Source organism: Marmota flaviventris, chromosome 9, assembly GCF_047511675.1.
Source record: "Marmota flaviventris isolate mMarFla1 chromosome 9, mMarFla1.hap1, whole genome shotgun sequence".
NCBI lineage: Eukaryota > Metazoa > Chordata > Mammalia > Rodentia > Sciuridae > Marmota > Marmota flaviventris.
In genome coordinates, this window is record NC_092506.1 from 1819431 (window position 1) to 1845846 (window position 26416).

The window sequence follows — 26416 nt, forward strand, 5'->3', positions numbered from 1 at the left end:
CCTGGGCAGTGTGCATGCCATTGCAAACCCTCGCAGCTGGGTGCCAGCTCAGCACCCAGTCAGTAAGAAAAGCAGACGAGTGGAGTCCCCAGGGCCAGGGTGTGAGGCCACACCAACCAGACACTCTGAGAATAGGGAGGCTCCTTCTCACTGTGGAACCCCCTCTCAAGGCTGCCCAGACCCTCTCCCACCATGGGGGGTAGAGGCCAGTCCGGCCTTCAAGCATCTGGTGCCAGCTACAACCTCCTCCTGAGCTTGGGGACCTGCCCCCTTTTGTGTGGTGGGATGGGGTCCAGGAGAGGAATAGGCAGGGAAGCCCTTCCAGGTGATTAGCCCCGTCCCCAACCCTGGGGTTCGCATGATGACCCTTGACTCTTCCCTTGGAAAAGCCCACAGCCCTCCCCCACTTCACAGTGGGTGCCTGACACTGTCCCAGCCCCCAGCTTCAGGGGGAGTCCCACCCTGTCCTTATGTGATTTGGGGGGACCAAGAGGTCCACACCTCTGAGGCCTTCCCTCCCCTCCAAACCCCCTGCCCTGTTCCTCCCCAATCATCCTCGCCCTTCCCTCCCCTCCCCTCCCCAGTAAAAATGGGAAGAACTCAGAAAATAATTTTAAATGCTTTATTGGGATTGCGAGCGATAACAGGTTAGAGACAAAACCCAAGCACTGGATTTTGCCAGAAATATTAGCATGTTAAAGGGGTCAAGTTGAGGCAAACACAGGGCCGCTGCATGATGGACCAACACAGGCGGCAAGGTGACACAGGTGTTCGTCGCGTGGGGGGGTCTTCAGGTGATGGCAAAGGGAGGGACCCAAGAGGGGGTCCTGCTGAAGACAGTTGGGGGGGGGATGTGGGGGAAGAGACAAGATGGAGGACCACACTAGGGCACGGGAGGCCAGATGGGTGCCCGGGTCAGGATGGCCAGCGACCCAGGGAGAGCCATACATTAGGGGACACAGAGGGCAGAGTGCAAGTACCCCAGGAGCACCCATCCCAGCGAGGCGAAACATAACACTGTTTGTGGGTGGGTGTCCCACCGAACGGGCAGGGAATTTAGGGTGCCTCGCAGTGTTTTGGATCTCAGCCAATCCGACTCTTCAATCAAAACAACTTTGCGCTTTGGTTTCTGTCCAATGTTCCGAATGGCCCATTCTCCAGGCACTAGCTGAGGGACCCTCTGTGCTGAGGTCGGGCTGGCACGGACCGCCCCCAGGGTCATGCCAGTCCTGTCGCTAGGGCCCAGAAGCCTCAGGCCCCTAGATTGCTAGTCGGACTGCTGTGCAGGGGGACTGCACTGGAGGCAGGAGTGGGGGTGAGGTAGGCCTCCAGCCGCCCGAGGTCCCTGCCACAGTCCTAGGCGCTGTGGGTGGCTGCCACAGCACTGCCAGACCCGCGGGCCTCAGGGCCCAAGCGACCCCATTGATGGCCAGCTCTCCTGCTCTGCGGGCTCAGAGCCTCCTGACCTCCCCTGCTTCCTGGCCTCACCCCACCCTGACCAAAGGAGATTCCACAGAGCTCTGGACCTCCTGTGGACAAGGTGGGGTGCTGAGGAGCGGGTATGGTGCCACAGAGGGAGGGGAGTGTTCCCCAAGTGTGCGGAAGGCGGCCACCTGCTCCCGCCAGATGGAGCCCTTCTGCTTACACACCTGCAGCCCCTTCCCCCCCAGCCAGCCACAGGCCAGCCGGGGGCCCCATCCCTGTGGCCTCCGAGCACCCTCCTGACACCTGAGGAGACACTGCCCCAGCCCTCCTCCACTCCTCAGAACCTCCAGGGACCAGCCACAGTCCCCGGATGCCAGGCCGGGAAGCGGCCTTCTCAATTCCCCTCTGGCTTCTCCATGGGGCACAGTGGCCGGAACCCCATGAAGGCTCCACTCCCAACTCAACCCAAGCAAAAGGGATAGATTAAAAAAAAAAAATCAAATCAAGGGTGATAAATGGCGGGGAGCAGGAGGTGTCGGTGCCGGTGGTAGGGCTCCATACTTTGTCACTGCTCCCCTGTTATGGGGAAAGGGTGTAATTTAATTGATGAGCGCATGAAAAGCTAAGGAGGGATCAAAAAAAAAAAAAGGAAAATATGCCCCAAGAAACAAAGGGGGGAAAAGATCAATTGACGTAAAATTTGGGATCTAATTTCTCTTGGTAATTCTGCAAGTTCAACTGCTTTTCCTCCTGACATCCAGCCAAAACCTCCCGGGACCACTTCTTACCCCAGAGCTCCCCCCACCCAGCCCCCACTGCCCCCCACCCACCCCTCCAACCGCCAGACTTCCCACACTCCCCACATCAGGGCCAGTCTCCTGGGCATGCCGGGGGTCCCCCCAGGTCTCTCCAGATGCACGCCCAGGCCTGGCTACTCTGGGAGCATGACTGCTGACTTCCACATCTCCACCTGGCCAGATTCGTCCCTCACTCTGGCCAGGCTGACACACAAGGACAGGGCATGGACGTTGGTGGGGTCTGGGGACCACGATGGCTCAGGCTGCAGCGGGGCCGTGGGGACAGGCACCTCCCTCATGGGGAAGGATGGAACCGTTTGCCTGGGCCTGGGCCGCACCATCTCCCACCCTACAGTGCGCCCCAGGCAGATGTAATGCCCCACAGCACTGGCCCCAGAAGCCGTGGGCAGGAAGAGAGCTCGGACCATGAAAACAGTTCAGAGAATTTGGGATGGACCTAGGCCTGATCTGTGCAAGGGGCGCTGGTGAGGGATTCTCACTGCTTCATCTGGTTTTATGTGTGAGTGAGTGTGTGTGAGTGTGTGTGAGGGTGTGTGTGTGAGTGTGTATGAGTGAGGGTGTGTGTGTGAGTGTGTGTGTGTGAGTGAGGGTGTGTGTGTGAGTGTGTGTGTGTGTGTGTATGCAATGTGCTGAGGGTAGTGTTCAGTGTGTGTGGCGGGGGGCTGCTGTGTGCCTTCTGAGGCAGGGGATGAGATGTGAGATTTTGGGGGAGGGGGTTGTGCCAATTAAAATTTATTTGTGAGGTTGAGGTTTTCATGCTCCCTTCCCGTGCTGTGGTCTCACTGGGTCCCCCGCCCAGTTCCCTGTTGACCCATGATGGTAAGTCGAGTGAAGGACGAGCCTGGGAGTTGCTGTGGGAGATGGTGCAGCAGGGCCCCTTCCTTTCTCTGGATGGTTTAGGGACCCAAGTCCAAGCCAATTTGACTCAAGGTCCAAAGGGGAAGAGAAGGAAGGGGGGGGGGGGCGTGCCAAATTCCTTTATTTTGCCAATTGTTTCTAAGCCAATTAATTTTTTAGTATTTTTTCAGCCAATTGATTCTTTTGAGTAGTTTTTTTTTTTTTTTAAAAAAAAGGTAATTAGTGTTTCTGATGTTTCTGAACAAGTCAATTGAATTTTAAGTGGGGCTATATAGTGTGTGTGAGATAACAATTTAGGGGTTTGAATTTTCAACTTTTAGTTGTGGATGTATAATTTGGGGGAAGGGTCTCTGTGGAAGATGTTTAAAGCCAATTGGTTTTGTTTTTTGAAGGTGGTGTCATTCCCTCAGCCCGGTGGAGGGGGGCTGAGGAGTCGCCTGATGTGGGGAGGCGGGGCATGGGGGCTGGGTGGGAGAAACCCTAGGGCAGAAATGGAACAGAGAGATCTGAGTGGTGGGACGTGATGGAAATGTCCTGGTCAAGAGGAGGTCACAGAGCTGATGGTACGCACTGCAGAATCACAACAATTTGGCTCACTTCTGATTGCTGGACATCTCCGAAGAGGCACCCCCGTGGGCCGGATCTTTGGAGGACATGGCGATCAGGGGACGGTGACGCTTGGCCTCTCTGAACGCTTCAAGCTCCTTGGCTAGCATGCGACCCCGGCGGGCACGCAGGAGGGCAGGCAGGCCTCTGCGCAGGCGTTGGGCGGACTGTCTCCAGGTGTCATATTGGAAAAACTTGCCCACGGGGTATCTGGGGAAGTTGTCCTGAGAAGGAAAGGGCTGGTGGTGGGTGTCAGCTCCAAACTTGGCTCCCCCTGACCTATCCATGCCCCTGCCCCACCCCTGTCCCTTGCACCCCTGTCCCTTGGCTAAAAAGTCCCAGCTGCTAAAACAAATACCTAACGTCCTGTCCCTGTCTCTGGGTAAGCAGAGGTGCCAGGCTCACCGGAAGCACGGTCGTAGAGGTAGACACGTCCCTCTCGGACTTGGCGGGGGTGGCACAGTAGGTCTCCAGGAGGGCCAGGTCACAGCTGCGAAAGCAGCACTCCTCGACGATGCCACGGCTGCGGCGGTTCACACGGCTTGCGGGCCTGCCTGGAAGACCCACAGGACAAAGAGTGGAGGTTAACACCCATCAGAACCCCCCCCCCCCAGAGAAGGCTGCAGAGAGAGGCAGCCACCCCTGTCCTCAGGCTAGGCCCGGACATTCCATCACCCTGCGGGGAGGGGGGAGAAAAGCGAGAGTCGAGAGTCGGGCAGGAAGAAGAGCCCAGAAAGGAGAGATAAAAGAGGCTGCTGCGGGACCAGCCCCTGGCCTCTGGTGCCTCCTGCCTCCTGTCTGAATCAGGCACAGCCCACGTGCAGGTGGTTTGAAAACGGGTGGGGTGTGAGCCCAGCGAGGGGCACAGCCCCATAGGGTGCACATGAGTGTGGCCCCAGGTCTCGGGGCTCTGGCCAGGCTTGGCCTCAGAGCCTGGAGTCCCCCAAGCGCTGAGACCAGGAGGATCGGGCAGGAGAGAACAAGACGGGAGGGGAGGAGTGAGGAGCCGCATAACCGCTCTCTTCTCATCTCCCGTCTTCCCCCTCTCCCCCACGGCACTCAGGTCCGAGGCTCGCTGGGGACTTCACCTTGGAGCGCCAAAGGGCAGGCGTCATCTGTGGGGGTAGGGACAGGGAGCCCCATCTCGGGGACCCACGAGGGGCTCGGCCCAGCTCTCTGCTTAGGAAAGCCCAGTGCAGGGAAGCAACTCCCAGAGCAAGGACCAAGGCCCCCCGCAGTGCCACATCCTGCCCCCCCAAGGAGGCAGGCGAGAGGGAGCGCAAGAGAGGGGCCAGGCAGCAGGGGCTTCAAGGGTATCCAGCAGCAGCAGCGCCTTTCAGAGAGAAGCTTTGAAATGCAGGTACATTCTGTGAGCCCGTTTCACAAGTAGGTAAGTAGAGGCTGCAGAGGAAGAGACCACCTGGCCAGTGCCAGGGGGTAGACAGGCAGTCCATGCCGGCAAGAGGAGTCACATTCCTGAGGCCCCTCCCCTCCAGCCCCACCCAAGTGTCCCCCAGTTCCCCAAGGCTGGAAAATGAAGAGAGAGAAGCATGAGTGAGCAGTAGTCAAGGCAGGTGGGCACCCCACAGTGCAGCCCTAGAGCCCCAGTGTCCCCGGGAGTCTAGCTGTTTTCCCTACTCCCACGCTGAGGACAAACAGCCCTGCCCCCAACCACGTTTGCTTCATTCTTATTGATTTGAAATCTGTCAGATTTGACATCTGATCATCCACAAGCACATGTGCCCCATTAAAATGGTGCAGGGAAAAAGGCAAGCGCCCCCATTCCCCGCATGAGCCTGGACCCCCAGCCACCTTCCCCAGGGGGGCCCCTGCTTGCACTGTGGCTCAGTACCTGCTAGAGGGGCCAGAGTCAGGGCGGGGGCCCCTCCATCTCAGGCCAGGGGGAGGGGGCTGTATCCCATGGACTGATTAAGTGCCTGCTGTGGACACCCCCCACCCGCCCCACCCCTTCGAGCTACTTACTGAAGTAAAAGCCGCGGTCCCCACAGACAAACTGGAGGGTATCCACCAGCTCCCCGCCACACAGGGTCTCACTGGGGCGGTAAGCAGCAATGCAGCACGAGGCGAAGGCCAAGAAGGTGAGAAGCACCAGCATCGACTTCCCCATTGGGATCCCCATTGGTATCTGCGGGAGAAACCACAGTGAGCGCCGGCCACACCCAGGGTCCAGGCCCCTCCCCGCCAGAGGTGCCCCCCCTCCTTAATCTGAAAGTCATTGAAATCCAAAAGCCCAGCTTTCTTGATGCCATTATTTTAATTTCAAAAACAACACACATGCTTGAAGGGTTAGGCCGCCTGGAAAAGGGAGAGATTCTGGGAGCCACGCAAGCGCTCCACGGCTCTGAGTTGCAGGAAATGGCAGCAAATTTGTGTGGGGACCACCAGACCGTGGTCAGAATTGCAGGAGCTGAGCCACACCCACAGCCACAGGGGCTGTGCTGGACACTGGCCTCCCTCCTGTGACATTGTGGGGGTGGGGCCAACCCAAGGTCACGTCACCACTGCTCCCTTCCAAGGCCTGCCAAGATGGCAGATGGCTCCACCCCACTGTGGAGCATGTGCCTCCAAGAGGACTGACTGGTCCCTGTCTTCCCCACCCCCCAGCAGGACAGGGGGATCCAGGCGGACCATCCCTCCCTAGCCGCAGGCATGTCGTGCTGGGCTAGCCCCTCCTGCCCTCTCCCTTCCAGGCTGCACTAGCAAAGCTCAGGTCAAGGACCCAATGGTTAGAGCCACCATGCCGCCCACACTCAGAGAGCACTGCTCTCAGATCACACAGCCCAAATGCAGCCCGTCACGGGTGCCCCCAAACTCACAAGAAAGCCAAAAATCCCCTTTCCAGGTCTCTACTCACACCACCCAGTGCCAGGGACCCGAGTCCCTCCAGAACCATCAGAGCATCTCCCGACTGGAATACAAACTCCACGGAGGGAGCGGAGGGAGCGGGTCAGGCCACTCGGGAGGCCAGACACCAGGACCCTCCAGGCCCAACCTGGAAGGGGCGGCTCATTGCAGGACACACCCCCTCCAAGCCCAAGGCTTTGAGGGCAAGGGTTACTGGTGGGAGGCTGGGAAAACACGCAAGCTGCCCTTGCCCCTGCGGAAGGTGGAGCCCTCCAGGCCGGCAGCCCCAGCCCTCTCTCCGCAGGCCCAGGGGTTTCTTGATGCAATAAATCATATGCAGGACGGAGCGGGAAATAAGAAACCATCTCTTTAAGCTCCCTGAGGAGCACTAGCCAGTTCTGCAGGAGGATCTAAAAGTCACCTTGCCCACCTCCTCCACAGGACCCCGGCCAGCCTCCCTCTACCGCCCCTTCTAAATTCTAGCAGCAAACAGTGGCTGGCCACTCGGCTGCAGTGAGTCGAGGGGCAGCTCCAACCTGCTGCCCGTGAAGACCCCTCCGCACACCCGACCACTCTAGATCCAGGTCCAGCCCAGGGTATCAGCAGAAAGCAGGGGACTGGCCAAGAGGCATGTGGAGGTGCTAGACAGGTGAGGGCCGGGGGGGAAAAAGCCCAAAAGTTGTTGGAGAAGGGAAGCAGAGGGGAAGGAAGGAAGGGAAAGGAGCAGGTGAGGAGGCAGGGAAACAGGTGGGAGCGCAGGGCAGAGGCTGGGGAGAGGAGGGCCTGTGAGAGCAGCAGGCCCGCTGCAGGGCCCAGGCCTGAGGCTGGGCAGTACCCTGGGCCGCCAAGCAGGCAGAGCAGGATGGCAGCAGGGCCTCTTCCACAGGCCTGTTACCTGCTTCTGGACAGGGCTCGCCGAAGCTGGAGGAGGAAGAGGAGGAGGCTGGAAGTCTCTCTCAGGAGAAGCTAATGTCCAGTTTGCAAGCTGGTCAGTGCCTCGGCTTTTATGTCTGAGTCGGCTCCGCCCAGCCCCGGCTCCACCCTATCCCACCCCCTCCCTGCTGACCACTCCCCCCGCCCCCTTTGCACCCGCCCCCTCCCTCCTTCCAGCCAGTCCCATCTCTCCTGCACCCCCCCCCCAACGCCAGCCCTGGTCCATCCCTCCTCAGAGTACCACGAGGGGGGCTCAGTCTGCACCCCCAGACCATTTCTGCACAGGGCAATGGGGGCGGGGGGCTCCTTTCCACCTCCTTGTATGGAAACTTCCATGCTGCCCAAGGGTAGGACAAGCTACCCCTCTCTGAGTAGGACACCCCTGTCCTTCTGAGATTCAAACCGGCCCCTCTCCCCAGATTCTCCACGGGAAATGTTGAGGGCAGAGATAGGGGGTGTCGGGAGAATCTTTTGCAAATGTGGCGCCTGGCAGGACTGTTTTGCCAACTCGGCGCCCCTCCTGGCCCCACCCACCCAGTTTTCCTCTCAGTCTTGCTGGCACCAAGTCAACACGCCAGGGTGGGCTTCTGGGACGTTGCCCCCCTCCTCATTACCCAGCACCCTGAAGCAACAGGGTCCCGCACGGCACAAACAGCACATTTTCAGCAACCCCCTGGACCCGCAGGCCAACCAGGAAGTCGCCTGAGCAGACGGCTCACACCTCCCCGGCGCAGCCCGACGCCCCTTCCCCCTCCCCCACTCAGCAGCGCGACGGAGAGCGAGCGGGACCCCCGCCCCACCTCTGTCCCTGGCGGGCCATTCCCCGCCGAACCCCGCGGGAGGAAGGGCCAGGCGTCCCGCGCGCCCGCGCCTGCCCTCCCGGCCGCGGCCCGCGCTTACCTGGAAGCCGCGCAGCTGCCGCCCACCTTCCTGCTGCTTTAGCGCAAGCCGAACAGCGGGCGAAGGCCCTCCTGCCGGACACTCCTCTGCCAGCGCCGCTCTGGCCGAGTCGCTGGGGCCGAATGTGCGACGGGGCAGAACGGGGGGATGGCTTTTTTTGGGGGGGGGGACTCTTCTGCTTCTTTAGGGAGGACGGGCTGTCTTCGGGCTGGGGCGGGCCAGATGTTGTACTTTCGGGGGGGAAAGGGTATCGGGAAATGAGGTCAGCTGTTGTACCAAGGATAGAGGGGGGCAGAGATAGTCGGAGAGACAGAGTGAACGTGAAAGGGGGGGGCCAGAGAGAGGGCGAGAGGGAGAGAGGACAGCGAGAGGCGGGCAGGCTCGCAGCGGGAGAGAACAGCACGGAGAGAAACAGAAAGCGTATAATTAATCCACTTTGGTAGGCGAAGGCCGAGGGCGGGCTTGAGGGGGGAGGGAGTTGGAGGCAAGGATCTGGGGGGGGCGGCGGGAGGGAGCCCGGGAAAGGTGGCGGTGGGAGAGCGGGGCCGCGCCAGGCGCGGAGAGAGAGCGGGGCGGAGAAGCCAAGGGAAGAGCGCAACGTCGAGGGCCGGGGACGGTGCTGATCAGGGCGGAGAGGAGGCGTCACCCAGGCCGCGGGCGCCCAGCTCGGTATGGGCCGACGGAGCCCTCGGCCGTCGCAAGCCCGGGCCTCTGGGGGGGGGGGGCAGGCGGTGGCGGCGCCGGGGGCCGCTCGGGACGCAGCGCGGAAGGGGGAGCGGCCGGGCTGCGCGCCGGGGGAGGGCTGGGGGGGAGCGCGGGGGATGACAACGCCGGCGGCCTGCAAGCCGGACTGCCTGCGGGGGGGACCGCCTCCTCCGGCGAAGCGGGGACGGGGTGTTGAGGTAGATGGAGGAGGAGGCGGCGGGGAATCCGCAGGCCCGACGGAGCGCGGCCCCGCCGACGGCGCCCGGTACGGGAGTTAGCAGCGAGGCGACGGACGGCGTCGACGCGGGGCCGCCAGCCCGGATGGAGGCGCTGGCGGGCCGAGCGCGGGCGGGCGTGGGCCAGGAGGCGGGGGCGGCCGGAAGGGGGGGGCCGGGGGCCGGCCTGGCCTCACGCAGCTCCGCCGGAGAGCAGGCGAACTGCGGGCGCCAACGCCGGCTCTTATAGCCGCGCCACCCCGCGGCTCGGCGCCCGCTCGGGCCCCGCTGGCCAAGCGCCCGCGCCAATGGGCGCCCGCAGGGCCCTTGCCCCGCCCCGGGACCGCCCCCGCAACTCGAGCCACCGGAGGGAACGCGGGCTGGGGGCCACGGGCCCGGGGGGCGACGGTTGGGGGGGTCGTGGGGTGCGCGGACGCGAAGCCGGGGTGGGGGGGCCGGGAGCCGCAAAAGTTGAACGAAATAGCGAATCCCCGTTCGACAGAATTTGGGGCCTCATCCCTGGTTTCCGGGGTGCTAGGGCACCCTGCATTCGTGCGGAGCGGGCGCGGGACGAGCATCCCCGACCCTAGGTAGTGGGGCTCCCGGTGCCTTCTCAGGGTTCTACGTGGTGGGGCGTCCCATCAGAGTCCTGGCGCAGGTGGCCCAGCTCTGGGTTTGGGGTCCCAGCTGGGAGATGCCAGGAGAGGGGAGAAACCCCAGGCTCGGGTGGGGCGCACAGCCGCCACCTGCCCAAGCAGGCAGAGCGGGCTCTGAAGCACCTCGAGTCGCAGCCGGATCCGGAGCGCCCCCCGGTGCCGCGGTGCCGCGCGGGAGCCCCGAGCAGCCAAGGCGGCTGCAAGGTGCGGGACACGGTGCAGGCCAGTTGGGCCCGGCCAAATCTGGGCCAGGCGTGGAACGTGTCTGCGGAGGCTGCGCCCGTCAGGAGAGAAAAAAGCAGGGCGGGAAAAGTAGCTCAAATCCTACCTGCATGACCGAGCTCACCGGGGTGCGTCTAAGCAGCTCGCCTTTGGGACCCACCCAAAATATCCGGATAATGGTTCCCCCGTCCTCAGTGCGTTGGACTTGCGTAGACTCGGGTTCGGCCCCAGGGGCCACCACGATAATTTGGGGGTCTGGGGAAACCATCTCCTGGAGAGTTTGGACGATGTAAGAAGGCATTGTGATTTTTGCCAAGTCAAAACCATTCACAAGCCCCTGCAGTCCGCCCGCCCCCCGCAGCCCGCGCTGCCCGCGCCTCGCCGAGAGGAAGGGGCCGCGGGCGGCGGAAACCCGCGCGCCAGCTAGCCCCCTTGCTCCGCCATCAATCACTGCGCCCGCGCTCCGCGCGCGCCTCCCCAAGTCCTTGGCCCCGCGGCCTGGAGGCGCCGCGCCGCCCGGATGGGGAGCGCCTCTCCTCCGCATCCCACCGACCCAGCGCCCTGCCCACACCGGTTCGGGGGATCCACGCCGCTTTCCAACAGTTGTGATCTTTCAACAAAAGTGGCGCCAGTTTCGGGGCGCTCAGCCCGAGGGATTGCGGCCGCTGAGCGGGAAGCACGCAGCGGGTTCCCGCGCCTCTCATCAGCCTGGGGCTGCCGCCGTAGACAAGCACCAGGAGGGGCAGCGGGTGCGGGTAGGAGAATGGCTGGGGCCGCAGAGCGGCGGGACCAGCACAGAGGGGAGCTCACCGCGAAGCTGGAGGCTGTGTCCGCGGGTGCACGAGGAGCCGAGGCAGCAGGCGGGCGAGCGCTCTGTGGCGAGCAGTGGACTCTGCTGAAGGTGAGCAAGACCCCGGGGGCAGTCCCCAATGTCCGGGGGCAACGCCCAGTCCGTTGGAAGACCCGGGGACAATGCCCAAATTTGGGGGAAACTGGGGGCAATGCCCAGTCGTTTTCCTGGACGCGGGAGAAGCACTGCCCACGTCCTGGAGGTCGCACGGCCGTCCTAAGTGTGTTTGCGGCACACACAGAGAAATTTCCAAAACCCGAAGTTGCTCTGGGGATTCCGTAGGAGCCGAGAAGAGGCCAGAAACCAGTGCCCACTGCTTGAAGGATTGAGGAAGCCTAGGGCGACTGGCGGGGCCGGGAACAATGCCCAAATTTCGGGGATCGGAAATCAGAGCTCTGTCTTATTTGCAGCCCAGAGAATGAGTGTCCTGAAGCAGAGGAACCCAGAGGAGACTCATTAGTGGGGGGAACCATGATTAATGGCTAAATTTGAGACTCAAAAAAAAAAAAAAAAAGCGTCCAAGTTTGGGGAGTGAAGGAAATTCCTCCATGCAATGGGGGTCGTAGTGATCCGAGTCTGAAATGGGGGAACTCAGCATTTTAGCAACTAGAAGACCCACGAAATCCCAGATCAATAGAAGGGGGCGAGGTTTTTTGGTTGAATGGAATAACTTTCTCTACATGAAATTTGGGGGAATCTAAGAGGCACATTGCCTAAGATTTTAGGGATGAAAAACAGATGCATTTTGGGGATCTGGGCAAATTCTTAATGGGTCAGAGGAAAAAGCTGGGATTAATGTCCACGTTTTAAGAATGCAGGTCAGTGGCCTGGATACTCACAGCACTATAACCTTCCTAATTACTGCGGCTTTGTGGAAAATCCTCAAAGTTCTTTAACCACCTGGGAAACATTTTCTAAATTTTGGGGAACCCGGGTTGTAAGCAGTATATTTGAAAAATGCAGAGAATCAATGTCATTTTATATTTTAATTTGCAAAATAGACTTTACTTAGTTTATTTTTGTTGAACAAGGTGGGGGAATGCTATATGTTTTCCTTGACCATGTTTGCATTTGGGAGCCCCAGTAAAATAGTCCAAATGTGGGGATCCATGGAAATTACCCAATGGAAACTATCTAAATTCTGATAATTTGGTTACCTGATATCTAAATTTCAGGTAACCAAGTTAGTAGTTAGAAAACTTATACAACACAGACCTCTAAATTCTAGGATTTGTGGGACCAGGGATATTTTCTGGTGTGCTTCGGGGGCCCATGGAATATTGCTTAAACTTAGGGGGACTCAGGGCATGGGGCATAAAGTTTATTAAAATTTAATAAAATCTCAGTTGTTCTGTGAAGGTAAAAAAAAAATCTCAATTTGTTTTAAGTACTTCAATTTGGAGATCTTTGGAAAATAATTTTTCAATCCAATAATTCATGGAAGTTGCTCAGGATCCTTGGACGACTTGGGGGTCAATATCTGATTTGAGGAACAGGGATTAAGAAATTCTAAGTTATAGAGCCTGGAGAGTTGATGTCCAAAACTTGTGATCTGTAGGCAGTGTGCAGTGCGTTTGCTGAAAATATTGCTTAAATGTGGATACTTTTCTGCCGGGAGATCTATACCTTCCTGTAACTCAAGGATAATACTGAGTGTGTTTGGGGGCTGGAGGGCATCACCTAATATTTGAGGGAGCTCAGAATGTGCAAACATGAGGAAAAGGGTCCAGTGTCACCCTGGGATTTGGGATTGGTATTGGAGTTTTAGAAAACCCGATTCTTGTCAGTAAACTAGGAGGACCCAGGGAGTTTTTTTAATATTTAAAATGTTGTGGATGCAGAGAGAAAGCTCAGAATGTTTGGGGAAACGAGGACATTCAAGAAAGCCTGGAAGAACAAGAAATAGGCTCTGCTCAAGGTTGATTTTATACACATTGTGACCACAATAGGTGGGCCTCCACGTATTTGGGATTTGGGAGAGGGTGGAAGACCCTCTTTCACACTTGATCACATCTTAGGTAATCATTCAGCCTGTGTTTTGGTGCCTGGGTCACAGTGGCTACATTGCAAAGAATCTGATTAGTGGCCAGGAAGCTTGTATAGCCTTGGAAATGAAGGTCCCAAATCCTTGTGGCCCATGGTGGTGGTGTGTGGGAGGGTGCTGCTCAATGAGTCTGGGGGATTATTGGTGAAAGCGTTTTTTAATTTTATGGAGTTCGAGGGATTATTGGTGAAAGCGTTATTTAATTTTATGGAGATCAGGAAATCAGAATTAGATTATTCAGAAGGGGCTTTGGGTATGATGCCTAAACTTGGGAGAAGGCATAGGAAACAATGTTCAATCTTTGAGGGGTTTAGGAAAATTGCTCAGAGGGTTGAGTAGACCTGAGATTCCACGTGTGTAAAATTTAGGGGAAAAGGTTGGGGACAAAAGATTGTAGAATTTGGTGGATAGTGTTCCAGACGGTAGTGAATCAGGAATAGGGCTGAAATACAGGGAAGTCAGAACAGTCAATTTAGGAAACCCTAGAATTAATATTTCAAAATTTAGGGACACGGAAACATTCTACTTGTTTTGGGAGAATGCTGTCCACATCCTGGAGGGCCAGGAGATTTTGTCAGCATTACCACAGGACCAAGGGGTTCCAGTTGAAATTTGGGGGATCCGGGTTGCTCTAGGATCTTGGGGCGGGTGTATGTAAAATTGTTAAGAACCTCAGAGAAAACAAATTTTGGGGCTTCAACTACGCAGTGTACCTCTGGGGAAGCCAGCAGGGTCTTTTTTTTTTTTTTTAATGTTTGGAAATTAAAGTTCAAAAAATTATTGTGAGCTGTGAAAATGCTGAATCTACAGGCCCCGGGGAGCAATGTTTAAATTTGGAGGATCCCAGAAAAAGTAATGGTGGAGTTCGGGGAAAGCAGGGAAATTGTTCCGAGCACTGGGACCCTGGAGATCTGAGGCTGCATCTGAGAAGCCAAGCTGCGGCGCGGGAAGGAGCGCGGCCCGACCCACCGCGCCCAGGGACGCGCGCGCGGAGCAGTGGCGCCCTCCCGGGGGGGACGCGAGCGCCGGCCGCACCGCGGCGGCTCGGGAACCCGGGCGCGGGTGGCGCGGGCAGGTAGCCCTGGGCGCCCTGGAACGCACGGCCGAGGGAAAGAGCTTTTCCTTCTTTTCGCTTCTCGTCACGGAGAGGGCTTCCGTGGCGCCTGATCTGAGCCCGAGACTGTGTGAAACGGAGAACCTCGAGGGCTGCGGACGAGCGGCCGGGGCGCGGCTCCCCGCGTGCTCCCAGGGCTCCCGGCTCCCGGCTCGGCCGCCGCGGAGGAGGCCTGCAGGCTCCCCGCCACCACTGCGCCCCACGCGCTTCCGCGCTGCGAGCCTAGGCGAAGCCGCGGCCCGGCCGCCGCGGGGGCAGGCTCGTCCCTGGCTCGGCTTGGGGGCCCGGAGCACCCCAGGCGTTCACCCCCCTCCTGCCCCGGCGCTCCGCGCGCGCCGTTCGGCCTTCGCCAGCCCCCAAACCAGGGCGAAACCAGCTTTGTTTGGGCAACGAGAAAGAGGAGAGAAAACGGGGAAGCAAAGGAGAAAATGGGGGGAAGAGCAGGGGGGCGCAGAACTGTACGGTGGCTGGGAGAGCTAGAGCTCTCCTTTCGTTTTCTCAAAGAGAATTTTCACAAGCCTCTCACCCCGGCTGGGAAGAGTCCAGCTCCTTACAGGCAAATATTGAACCCACAGGCAGGTACATGGTGCTGCTGCGAACAAGGCCACCCCCTCAGCACTGGGCCATGTTGGAAGTGAGGGGCAGAGACCCTAGCGGGGCTTGTTGGTGGGGGTGCCAGAGTGGGTGCACTGCTGGGGGCAGCAGGATGTAGGAATCCTGGGTGCCAGAACAGCAGGCATTTCTCCTCCCTACTGTCACCCTGCTGAAAGACCCGGAATAGAGAGGGGGGCATCCCCAAGCCTGACACTTGGGGGAGGCAGGGGTCAATGACACCGGACTGGTGTGGGGACCCAGGCAGGGCCTAGGCATCTTCACATAAGCTTGGCAAGACAGGGAGGCCCCCACCCCCAAGAAAGGCAGCCCATTTCCACGCAGAGCATGAGGCACGTGGGGAATGTTCCCCTTTCAGATTCCAGTCCACATCAATCACCCCTGTGTCCCATTCCAGGAACATCTGGCCTGTCTCCCCCCACCCACCACTGCCCCCCTTCCCCTTCCCACCAGCCTCCTGCTGTCTCCCGTCCCAGGCCTTCTGGCCTGTCAGGGGTGTGCCTATAGACAGGAGCATGCCCGGTGCTGCATGCGGGAGAGTTCCCCACTCTAGACAGACTTGTAAATTTGGGGATGGGGAGCACTTTTTAAAAAGTCTCTTTGCACTCCCCAATCCCTGCAAGGCCAGCCTGGATTTCAAATCCTTGCTGAGGGTCTCTATTAAGGACAAACCCAGGGCTCCCTTTGGCTCCGCTAGGGGCTTTCCACCATTCCTCAGGCCTGCTTCCCAAGTTGGGAATAGGCAAGGCTCTGGGGTGAAACTCCATTTCAGAGGTGGGCTTTCTTCCTTTTGGGGGATGCTTGGGGGACAGTCACATCAGTGGTGCATTTGGAGACCCACCCTCTGCTTTCTGCCCTGGCAGAAAGAAGTGCCTGTTGGAGGAGCCACCCACCGCACTCAAACGCACAGCTCGGACTCTTCAGAGGTAGGAAGGAAGCTGAGGTCACCTTGGGATGCCCACTGTAGAGCCACCAGGGCCCTGGGGCCATGCCAGGCCAGTGGGGGGCCCGCATGTTCTCCCTCCCCCACGGGACTGCTCAGAGAGCCTCCGCCTAGCCTTATTTAGTCAAAAGTGTGGTTGAAGGGACAGGCAGGCAGGAGGCCGGGTCACCCTGAAGCTCAAAAAGATCGCCAGCCCTGCCCCCAGCTAGGACAGCGACTGGGCTCTCCCCTACAGCCCTCTCCTTGCCCCTACTTCCGGCTCCCCAAGGTAGGAAGGGTCCTACCAGCAGCCTGAGAATATCCTGGTGCCAGAAGAGTGTGGCCGGCAGTAACTTCAGCCCCCGGAGGCGACCCCCACCTGCGACTGCTCAGGCACCAAAGCAGGGCTGGTCTCCTGGGCTCACAGATTCCACTCAGCCCACCAAGCCTGAGCCCGGCTGGTGTCCTCTGCCTGCGGCCCCACTGGCTCGGTGCTGCCCGGCCTCGCGCTCCTGCCGGCCTGCTGTGGGCCTTTCTCACTCCCCGGCTCAAGCTCTGAGGTGCCTGCTCCCCTTCGCCCTGGGACCAAGCCCAGCATTTTACAAACCCAGCTCGGATCTCAAGGGTCCCCTGAGCGCCCTCCCTCATCCCCGCAGGGCGCCAGCACAGGGGGCACAGGCGCAGACCTTCTGCTCTGAGAGGACGCAGCTGGTGTCATCCCTGCCAGCCTGGGAAGCCAAGGACCCAGGTGTCACCCCCGCCAGCCTGGCCCAGGGACCCAGGCCCACTGGAACCATCAACACCTGGGACCAACTACCCAGCAGCTGATCTACAAGACAAAAGCTGAAGCCCCTGTCGGGTAGGTCTGGATCTGTGTGGGGTGGCCAGGGCTGGGGCTGCCGGGGAGGGAGCAGTGCTCTGGGGAAGGACCTGCTACACCACTTCGTGACTATTTCATGTAGTGTCTGAACTAAAAAGATACCTTTAAAAGAACATTCTTGGCTTCTCTCTGAGATGGGCAAAGCGGCCTGGAAGGGGTCACTGGCTGGGTCCCTCCCTGCAGGCTCTGGAAAGAGGCCTGTGTCCCTTGCCAGTCAGGCACAAGGACACAGACCCTTGTGCCCCCCACCTCCAATGATTCCCAGGACCCAGGCCCTTCCCCCCCCCCCCCCCCAGTACCTGAACAATGAAGTGGTGGCCACCACCCAGCTTGCTCCGGCAGAGTCAGAGGGGAAGGAGGCCTGTGTCCCTTGCCAGTCAGACACAAGGAAACAGACCCTTGTGCCCCCCACCTCCAATGGTGCCCAGGACCCAGGCCCTTCCCCCACCACCCACCCCAGTACCTGAACAATGAAGTGGTGGCCACCACCCAGCTTGCTCCGGCAGAGTCAGAGGCGGCTCTGGCCCCAGGCTGTTTCTAGCCACCCGCCCCCCAGCCCCCACTCACTCACAGGAAGCCCTGCTGGCCTCCAGAACACAATGGAATCATGACACTGCCACTTGTAAGGCCCCTCACGGTGCTCAGAATGCCTCTGGTCATTGTCTCATTTGCTGTTCACCATGCAGCCAGGAGGCTGGAAGCATACTTTGACCAGTGGGTAGAGAGAGGTCAAGCCACTGCTGGTGGCCCTACAGCCTGGCAGCTCCAAGAGGCAGAACACCGGCCTCACACCCCCCAGCTTTCCTTGGCTCTCCCAGTGTCTCCCAGCTGGAGATTTTTTCTTTTTCCCCTTCGGTTTTCTTCCCCCCTTCTCAAATCTGGGCTCACTTGGAACCCTGCCTGCCCCTGTGCTGCCTGCCCTCTCCCTCTGACTCCTGCCCATTTTTGCCATTCTCCTCTCAGGAGTCTCCAAGGACCTCCGTGCTGCAGAGCCTGCTTCAGAGACTGCGGGGGAACCTGCTTTGCCCACACCTGAGCTCCCAAGGCAGAGAGGCACCTGGAGCCTACCACCACCTGACTTCCAGACACCAGCAGTGTGACTTTGAATGGACCTTCCAACCTTGACTGACTGTGAAGTGGGGGGATTCACATCTGTGCCTGGGGGTGCAGCTCTTCAAGGGGACCCCTGATGTAAGGAGAGCTGTACCAGTGGAGGCCTCTGCCCTACCCACGATGCCAGCACACTTACCTCTTAGGGGCTGGTGCTGGCAGCCAGCTGGCTTCAGTTCTGGGAGCGAGGAGATCTCCTGGACCAGAGGTCACAGCAGCTCACCTCTGGACTGGGCTCTCTGGCTGCCCTGACCTGCTGGGGCTCAGGCTGAGGGGTAGGCTGAGCAGGGGGCACAGCCGGAGGAGATGCGGGTTCCTGGGGCTGGGGACTGGGATCCTGGGGCTGGGGACTGGGATCCACCTCCTCCTTCACGAGCTCAGTGGTGATTATTCGGCCCCTAGAGAAAAGCAAAATGATATTTTTAAGATGACTTTTCCCCCCAAGTGCTAGGTAGTGAACCCAGTTATGCTGTACCTCTGAGCTATACCCCAGCCCTTTTTACTATTTATATTTGCAAATCTTTCTCTAGCCAGAGCATGGGGCCCCTTCTTCTGCCCTGGCTGCTGTAGGGTGGGGGGTTGCTGAGGGTCACCTTGTGAGGGTTTGATTACTGTCTCTCCCTCCTGTCCCTTTGGCTATCTATCTCCCCCTTTTCAAAGCACAAGGGAGGGAGAAAGTGGCAAGAGGAAACTTTGCCAAGTCTGTCAACTGTGATGGAAAAGCAGGAGACCCCCCCTGCTGGGTGGGCAGCCCAGTTCCTGGCTGTGGGTAGGCTTCTGCCTGGGCACTGGCTGGGGGTTGCACACAGAGGATCTGCCTTAGAGGCCACAACACAAAACATGAAGGTCTCCCCTCCACTTCCCACACAACCACTTGAATGGAAGTGAAGACCCCCACCCCATGAGGGGGCAAAAATGGAAGGACAAAGGCTCTGCATTTGAAGGGCCACTAGGGGAGGGGGAAGGGGACTTCTGGGAAGGTGGGGGGAGGACATGGTGGGGGAGGTCTGGGCTTCTCTGGGGAAATGGACCCCCTTCCCATAAACACCACACTGGGTGGATTGAGTTTCCTGGGATCCAGCATACAGGGGCAAGACTTCACACACGAACATGCCCCACACTGACTCTGTGGACAGGGGAGGCTGAGGGTGGCAGGGGAGCTGGACATGCCATCAGGATAAAAGCAGCTTTCCCTTTTAAAACGCTTTTTGGGGAGATAGAGGGCATTGTCCTTTCAGGGTCCTTCTCACTCCAAGTTCTCGGTGGTGTTCAGAGGTGTAGGGAGCAAGCAGTGGGAAGCTTAATTTTAAAGTGGTATAAAAAAGAGAAACAGCTTCCGAATCTCAGGACCTGGCCCCTCCACACAGTGTCCTGGTGGTCTTTGGGACTACATGTGGGGTGGGAGGATTCAGCAAGAGAAAACTCACGCAGAAGAACCCTGCCTTTTACACTTGGAGAAACAGTTGTGCATCCCTGCTGGGAAGAGCAGCACTGCCTTCCTCCCCTGCCCCTCCTGCTTGGCCTGGAAGATTAGAAGGAAAACCTATTTTCCTGCAAAAGGCTCTGTGCCTTTGCGCAGCCTTATAAGAGTCCCCTCTCCAACTGTCTTTCCTGTCCTCTCCAAAGTTGAGGCTACTCTTAGGAAGCTTGCTCTGCTGGGCCCTCCAGTAAAAGAAGGTCTTCCCTCTTTTAGAGACTAGGCTCCTGGCTGTCTGAAGCCCCCGGCCCACCCAGGCCTGCACATTACAAATGCAGCTTTCCCCCACACAGAGGGTGCAGCACAAGGGAGGGGAGGCCAGTTACCTGTACTCTAGTCGCTGCGTAGTCCCCGCAGCTCCCGGACGGTGGATAAAGAGGACCGGGGAATCACTGGTGCCCAAGACTCTCTGCCGAAACTGCCCGGACGATGATCCGCTGGCTGGGCCAATATTAGCAGTCGCCGCCAAAGCAGGGGGTGCTCTGGTTGTGGTGCCCAGACCCTCCAGCCGGGTCGACGTGGAGGAGGAGGAGGTGGAAGGGGACGAGGCTGAGGCTGGAGAAACGGTGAAGCGCTTTTTTAGAGAGTGCATGATAAAGGGGCCCCTAGAAGTGGGGTAGCCTCTCCACTGTTGAGCACAGCGCCTGCTCAACTGAAACTGGCTTTGCCCTCACCTCCTCGTCCCCTCCACGCCTTTCTCCAAGCCCCTCCAAATTTGGGAATCCTTGCGCCAGCTCAGTAGTATTGGGGCAGCTGACTATGGCACTTGTCCACACTAGGGCATGGGTGCATTGGGGGGTGGGACTTTGGCCCATCCCTGACCCAGTGGCAGGACGGAAGGACGTATGTGGGTGTGGGCATAAGCCGGAAGTGCTCCTTTTTAGCTAGAAGGTGGAGACTGTGTGTAGGGGGTGAGGAGGGGGTGTGGCTTGACTGGAGTGACACTTGGCAGTCACTTGACACCCTGGAATGTCTGTGGGCGTGGCACTGGTAAAAAGGGGGCGTGGCCTAAGTGGAAAAAAAAAAGGTTAAAAAAATGATAATAAAATGACTTTTCAATCGTTCCCAGCACACGTGTGGCACAGTGTAGTCATTTTTTTTTATATATTATTTTGGCAGAGGACTCATATGGGAGTTTTTTTTCACATTCACTGGTCATATTTAACCTACCCCCTACCCCCCATATATGGTGCTAGGCACTAAGCACATGGCTGCAAGTGACATGCTGTCAGCACTGGCCACTCACAGGGACTTCTGGGTAGGATGACTGGCCAGACTCACAGCCTTTAAAGCCTGGCTGAAACACCAATCACAGCACCAACTCAGAGCTGGCAGCAGATATTCTGCCTGATTAGACTAAGTCTCAGTGGGAACTTGAAACCTCTGCTTATAACCTTGATGGAGAGCAGGAAGCAGAGCAAAGACTTCCAAAGAGGTAAAGACATATGCACTCCCCAGAGAACCACCAGTCCACCCTCCCTACACTCCAACAGTCCAGCCCCTTGCTCCTTGGGTATTTATTTTACCCAGATTTTTTAGCTCATGTTGGGATTTAATTCTCCCCTCTCCCTTTATCTTTCCAAGCCCTTGCCTGAACTCCTTTTTAAATGGGAAGGATAGAGTACATATGTGGAGAGAATGGGGCTTTCAGCAGGGAAGAGACTGAGACTTGAGGATAACTCAAAAGTGAAGGGAAGGGGTCCCAAAAAGATATAGATTCTTTAGAGCCAAACTATCCCATGGTTGGAGGGCAGGTGGGACTTGTTTTGGATGAGGAGGGCTGCAGAGATGCTAGTGACTCTGATTCAGGTCTGGGGCACATAGAGGCCTCAGGTTCCCATGTGATGTGCATGAAGTATCCCACACTTATCAGGGTGTAACAGGCATTTTTTCATGATGACTCTTGCTCTGCTTTGGGACTTTATGGGCTAGAGGCTCTGCAGCATGTGCCTCCTCCTACTGTCTGCTGCAAAATGCTGAAAGTTGCAAGGAGCTACTTTCAGGGTCATCTGTTGATATTGACGGAGACTTTCCAAGCTGAAGTAGGAATAGAGAGGTTGAAGGACTTACCCCAAACCAGTCAAGATTCCATGGTAGGACTGCCAAAGGGGATGCCCTCAGTTTGAGGAGGTCTGCTGCTAAGGTTTGAAAGGAAAGGAGCCCACATTCCTTAGATCAAAACCCCGGAAACATGGAGCCTCCCCAATGAGTGCATCTGTGCCCTGAAGTATGTTCCCACACCTGGACAAGTTCAAGGTCATTCTATTCCATCAGCATCTTGTAACCCAGGGTGTTTAAGCAAGAGGGGGGCAAGGAAAGGAAGCCAGGGTAGGAAGGTTCCAATTGAAACCAGCTACGCCATGGTGCCACTTAGATAGTACTAGAGGCATTGGACATTGGTGAGCTGGGTGTGAGGACTGGGATCTCCAGCCCTACATTCCATGGGTCTTCCACAAGGAGACAAAGTCTATAGGGCCCATAGGTGGGAGGGACCATAGGAACAAAAACTGGGATGCAGGGCTGAGGGACACGACATGGCAAAACCTCATTATGTCTCCGTCTCTCAGGCCTGGCAGAGTAGGCCGATCCTGGAATCTGGTCAGATCCTCTTTTATGCAGGAAAGAATTGAGGTAGCCCAGAAATCCCCAGTGCCAGATTTTCTCCATTTGTCTGTTTAAGTGGCCTTATGCTGACACCTTGTGGCCTTGTTTAGAATTACAGTGGCACAACCCAAAGCTCTTACACTCTTCCTTGTGGGAAGTTACAGTGCTCTTGGAGGATGCTGGTGGGCAGGGAGCGAAGTTGGGACCCTACCCCTGACAGGAGAGAGGCCCTGCAGTGTTGTGGTATGGTTAGAGTCCGAAACCTTGTGTTGGGTCTGAGGCTCTTTTCTGCTGCTCTCCTGGCGTCACAGAACTTGGGTGGGGACAACTCCCTTTTGGTGTTCTCTAATCCCAGGGGTGGCATCATGGGCACCCAGAGCCACATATTAAACTAAAATTTAGTTTTCCTGAAGCATCCATTTTGTTCTGAGGGAGGTAAATCTATTATGTTTATATAAAAATAAAATTTGATATATTATCAACAGGACATGGAGTTGAGTGTTGAAACCTCCATTCAGAAGCAGGGTCCCATTTGTGAGGTTCCATTTCCAAAATGGGAATTTCCAAATCTGGCGCAAGCCTGTCACCCTGTGGACACTTCAGAAATTGCATCATTAGCATAGAAGTATCTTGCTCCACCCCCACCCCAATTGTATTGTTGTTGGTGTAACTGCAGGGATCTCCACCACACAAGCCTTGGGAGTTGAGAGAAGAGGAGGAGTCCTCCATACTCACTTCCTGCATGAACCAACTTTGTCCCTAGGACCCCAAATCACTGGAGTACCAGATGGCTCAGTAACCTGTGGCAGCCTGCCCTAACCCTTCATGTCCAAAACACTAGAAAAACTAGGGATAGTAGGAACATATCTCAACATTGTAAAAGCTGTATATGCTAAACCCAAGGCCAACATCATTTCAAATGGAGAAAAATTGAAAACATTGGAATAAGACAGGGATGCCCTCTCTCACCACATCCATTCAACATCATCCTTAAAACTCTAGCCAGAGCAATTAGACAGTTGAAAGAAATTAAAAGGATACAAACAGGAAAGAAGAACTCAAACTATCACCATTTGCTGATGACATGATTCTGTATTTAGAAAAATCCCAAAAATTCCATCAGAAAATTTCTAGAACTAATAAATGAATTCATCAAAATAGCAGAATATAAAATCAATATCCACATATCAAATGCATTTCTATGCATAGTGAGGAATCCACTGCAAGAGAAATTAGAAAAACTACCCCATTCACAGTAGCCTCAAAAACAACAAACAAACAAACAAAAACAAAAAAACAACTTGGGAATTAATCTAACAAAAGAGGTGAAAAGGTGAAAGACCTCTTCAATGAAAACTACAGAACATTAAGGGCAGAAATTGAAGAAGACCTTAGAAGACGGAAAGTCCTCCCATGCTCTTGGATAGGCAGAATTCATATTGTCAAAATGGCCATACTACCAAAACTGTTAAACAGATTTAATACAGTTCCTATTATAATCCCAATGATATTCTTTATAGAACTAGAAAAAGCAATCATGAAATTCATCTGGAAAAATAAGAGAATGACCCAGAATAGCCAGGGCAATCCTCAGCAAGAAGAGTGAAGCAGGAGCATCACAATACCAGACCTTAAACTGCTACAGAGCTACAGTAACAAAAATGGGCATGGTATTGATACAAAACAGACACATAGACCAGTGGTACAAAATAAAAACACAGACAAACCCACATAAATATGGTTATGTCATACTAGACAAAGGCACCAAAAGCAATCATTAGAGAAAAGGTATCCTACTCAACAAATGGCAAAACTAGAAATCCATATGTAGCAAAATGAAATTAAACCTCTGTCTCTCACCCTGCACAAAAATCAACTCAAAATGGATCAAAGACTTAGGCACTAGAATAGAGACCCTGTGCCTAATAGAAGAAAAAAACAGGTCCAAATCTTCACCCTATTGGCCTAGGATCTGACTTCCTTAAAAGACCCCTAAAGTGAAAGAAGTAAAATTAAGAATCAATAAATGGGATGGATTCAGTGTAAAAAGCTTCTTCTCAGCAAAGAAAACAATCAATAACATGAAGGACAGCCTAGAGAATGGGAGAAAATCTTTACTGTATGCACCACAGATAGAACACTAATCTCCAGATATATAAAGAACTCAAGCAGGGCGTGGTGGCGCACACCTTAATCCCCGCGGCTTGAGAGCCTGAGGCAGGACGATTGCGAGTTCAAAGTCAGCCTCAGTGAATGCAAGCCACTAAGCAACTCGGTGAGACCCTGACTCTAAATAAAATACAAAATAGGGCTGGGGGTGTATGGCTCAGTGGTTGAGTTCCTCTGAGTTCAATCCCTGGTACCAAAAACAAAAACAAAAACAGCCCCCCTTCAAAAAACAAACAAACAAACAAACAAAAAACCCCTCAAAACCAAAACAAACAAACTCAAAAAAACTTAACAACAACAAATCAACAAATGGGCCAAGGAACTGAACAGACACTTCACAGAAGAAGAAACACAATCAATCAACAAACATATGAAAAAATGTTCATCATCTCTAGCAATTAGAGAAATGAAAATCAAAACTACTCTACAATTTCATCTCAACCCAGTCAGAAGGGCATTTATCAAGAATACAGGCAATAATAAACGTTGGCAAGGATTTGGGGATACCTTGCTGGTGGGACTGCAAACTGGTGCAACCACTCTGGAAAGCTGTATGGAGATTCTTCAGAAAACTTGGAATGGAACCACAATTTGACTCAGTTATCCTACTCAGTTTATAAGGACTTAAAATCAGCACACTACAGTGACATAGATCCATCAATGTTTATAGCACCCCATTTCACAATAGCTAAACTATGGAGCCAACCTAGATGCCCTTTAACAGAAGAATGGATAAAGGAAATGTGGTACACATACAATGTAATATTATTCAGCCTTAAAGAAGAATGAAATTATGGCATTTGCAAGTAAATGGAGGGAACTAGAGACATCATATAATAAGCCAGTTCCCCCAAACCTAAGGCTGAATGTTTTTCTGATGAGCAGATACTGATCAATATTAGAGGTGTGGGTAGGGAAGAATGAAGGAAGTTGGGATTGTACAGAGGGGAGTGAGGGGAGGGGAGGGACTGGGGGCATGGGAGGGTGGTAGAATGAGACAGACATTGTTACCCTCTATAAGTGTATGACTCCAAGACTCCTGTGACTCTGCACCACGTACAGCTAGAGGAACGAGAAGTTGTGCTCTATTTGTGTACAATGTGTCCAAATGCATTTTACTGTCATGTATAACTAATTAGAACAAATTTAAAAAATTTAAAACACACAAAGTGGGAATTTCTAAATCTAGCACAAGCCTGCCACCTTGTGGCCATTTGATAAATTGCACCCAAAGCTTCATTAAATGTCTTGCTTTCCCCCAAATTTGTATTGTCCTTGGTGTGACCGCAGGGCCCTTCACCAAGCCTTGGGAATTGAGAGAAGAGGAGGAGTGGTTCGTACTTACTTCCTGCATGAACCATTTTTTTCCCCTAGGGCCCCAAGTCATTGGGGTACAAGATGGCCCAGTGACCTCCACTGTGGCATCCTGGCAGGGTGAGGCTGTCCCCTCAGGTATACAAGGACGCAGCACAGGACTTGGGAAGCCCTCTCCTGCAGGGCCCAGGGGCCAGTTCTGTTCAGCTCACACCACTAGGCCTTCAGACCAGGGGCTGGGAGCTGGCCTGGTTCAAGTCCCTGCTCTGCCAATGAACCTTGGGCAGTGGCCTTCTTTCCCTGCTGGCCGTCCAGGTCCAGCGTGAGGTGTGAGAGCCCCAGGGAGGAGCACAGGCACCAGTGACTGCTAGTGAATGCTCCACTTCACACCCTGCTCGCTGGGAGGCTGCTTTTGGCCCTGTCTCCCCTGGTTGCTGCATCAGAAGACAGAAATACAGTCTGGACCGTCCACAGCTGCATGCCCTGGGGACCTGTCTTAAAGTCTCCTCAACCTGCTCAGGTAAAACCGGACGCCTGAGAGGGTGCTGGGCTTTCTGAAGGAAGAACAGCTAGGCCAGAGAGTGGATGAGGCTCAGGGGCATGGGCTCTGCGGGGAGTCCTGGGAGTCTCCCCTGGCCTGGGGTGCCATGAAGAGCCACGAAGGCCCCTCCCCAGGTGGCCGCCCACCCTCACTGAGCACCTGCCTAGGCCTCCATGCTTGGCCACCTTGGCCTCCCACCTGCCCTTGGCCTTCCCTGGGAGCCGTGGGGACTGCTGCTGCCCGGAAGGGAAGATGCATGGACAAAGCCAAAGCCGGACAGAACCCAGACTCGAGGCACTGTCCCCACGCAGCAAAGGCCCAGAGAGGGAAGGCTGCTTGCTGGAGACACCCAGGAAAGGGGCACAGAGCCCGGACAGGGCATGCAAGGGTGGCGGCCTCCCTCTCCTGCGCTTCAGACACACATGAAGCCCCTCCTCCTACCCAGGTGGACTGGCCCACAGGACGACCATGTTGTGTGGCCTTAGTTGGGGAGGACAGCCCCGTGCCAGGGACCTTCCTGGCCTGAGGCTCTCTGGGTAGGTCCAGGAGGGAGGGGCACTTAGCTCTGGAGACAAG

General features: G+C 56.0%; 1 protein-coding gene across 5 annotated transcripts; it reads right to left on the reverse strand.

The window, feature by feature from the left end:
* Positions 1-608: 608 nt before the first annotated feature.
* Igf2 (insulin like growth factor 2) lies at positions 609-17965 on the reverse strand. 5 transcript variants are annotated; one of them, XM_071615941.1, is made up of 4 exons: positions 17875-17965; positions 5689-5853; positions 4113-4268; positions 609-3931 (listed from the first exon to the last, which is right to left on the reverse strand). In XM_071615941.1, the coding sequence occupies exons 2-4, from the start codon at positions 5845-5847 to the stop codon at positions 3695-3697; spliced, it is 552 nt and encodes a 183-aa protein (XP_071472042.1). In that variant the 5' UTR covers positions 5848-5853; positions 17875-17965; the 3' UTR covers positions 609-3694. The 5 variants fall into 5 exon arrangements, with proteins under 5 accessions (XP_071472042.1, XP_027809448.1, XP_071472044.1 ...); XM_027953647.2 differs by lacking the exon at positions 17875-17965 and adding an exon at positions 8406-8582 and having other exon boundaries at positions 4113-4261; positions 5691-5853; XM_071615943.1 differs by lacking the exon at positions 17875-17965 and adding an exon at positions 8406-8582.
* Positions 17966-26416: the final 8451 nt, after the last annotated feature.

What these genes read in the sequence shown, in the direction of transcription:
- Igf2 (XM_071615941.1), bottom strand. Translation starts at nt 5,847, where the DNA reads ATGGGGATCCCAATGGGGAAGTCGATGCTGGTGCTTCTCACCTTCTTG. An exon ending in ACCGCGGCTTTTACTTCAGT is followed by an intron (nt 4,269 to 5,688) that starts AAGTAGCTCGAA and finishes TGTCCTGTGGGT; the next exon opens with CTTCCAGGCAGGCCCGCAAG. An exon ending in CCTCTACGACCGTGCTTCCG is followed by an intron (nt 3,932 to 4,112) that starts GTGAGCCTGGCA and finishes TTTCCTTCTCAG; the next exon opens with GACAACTTCCCCAGATACCC.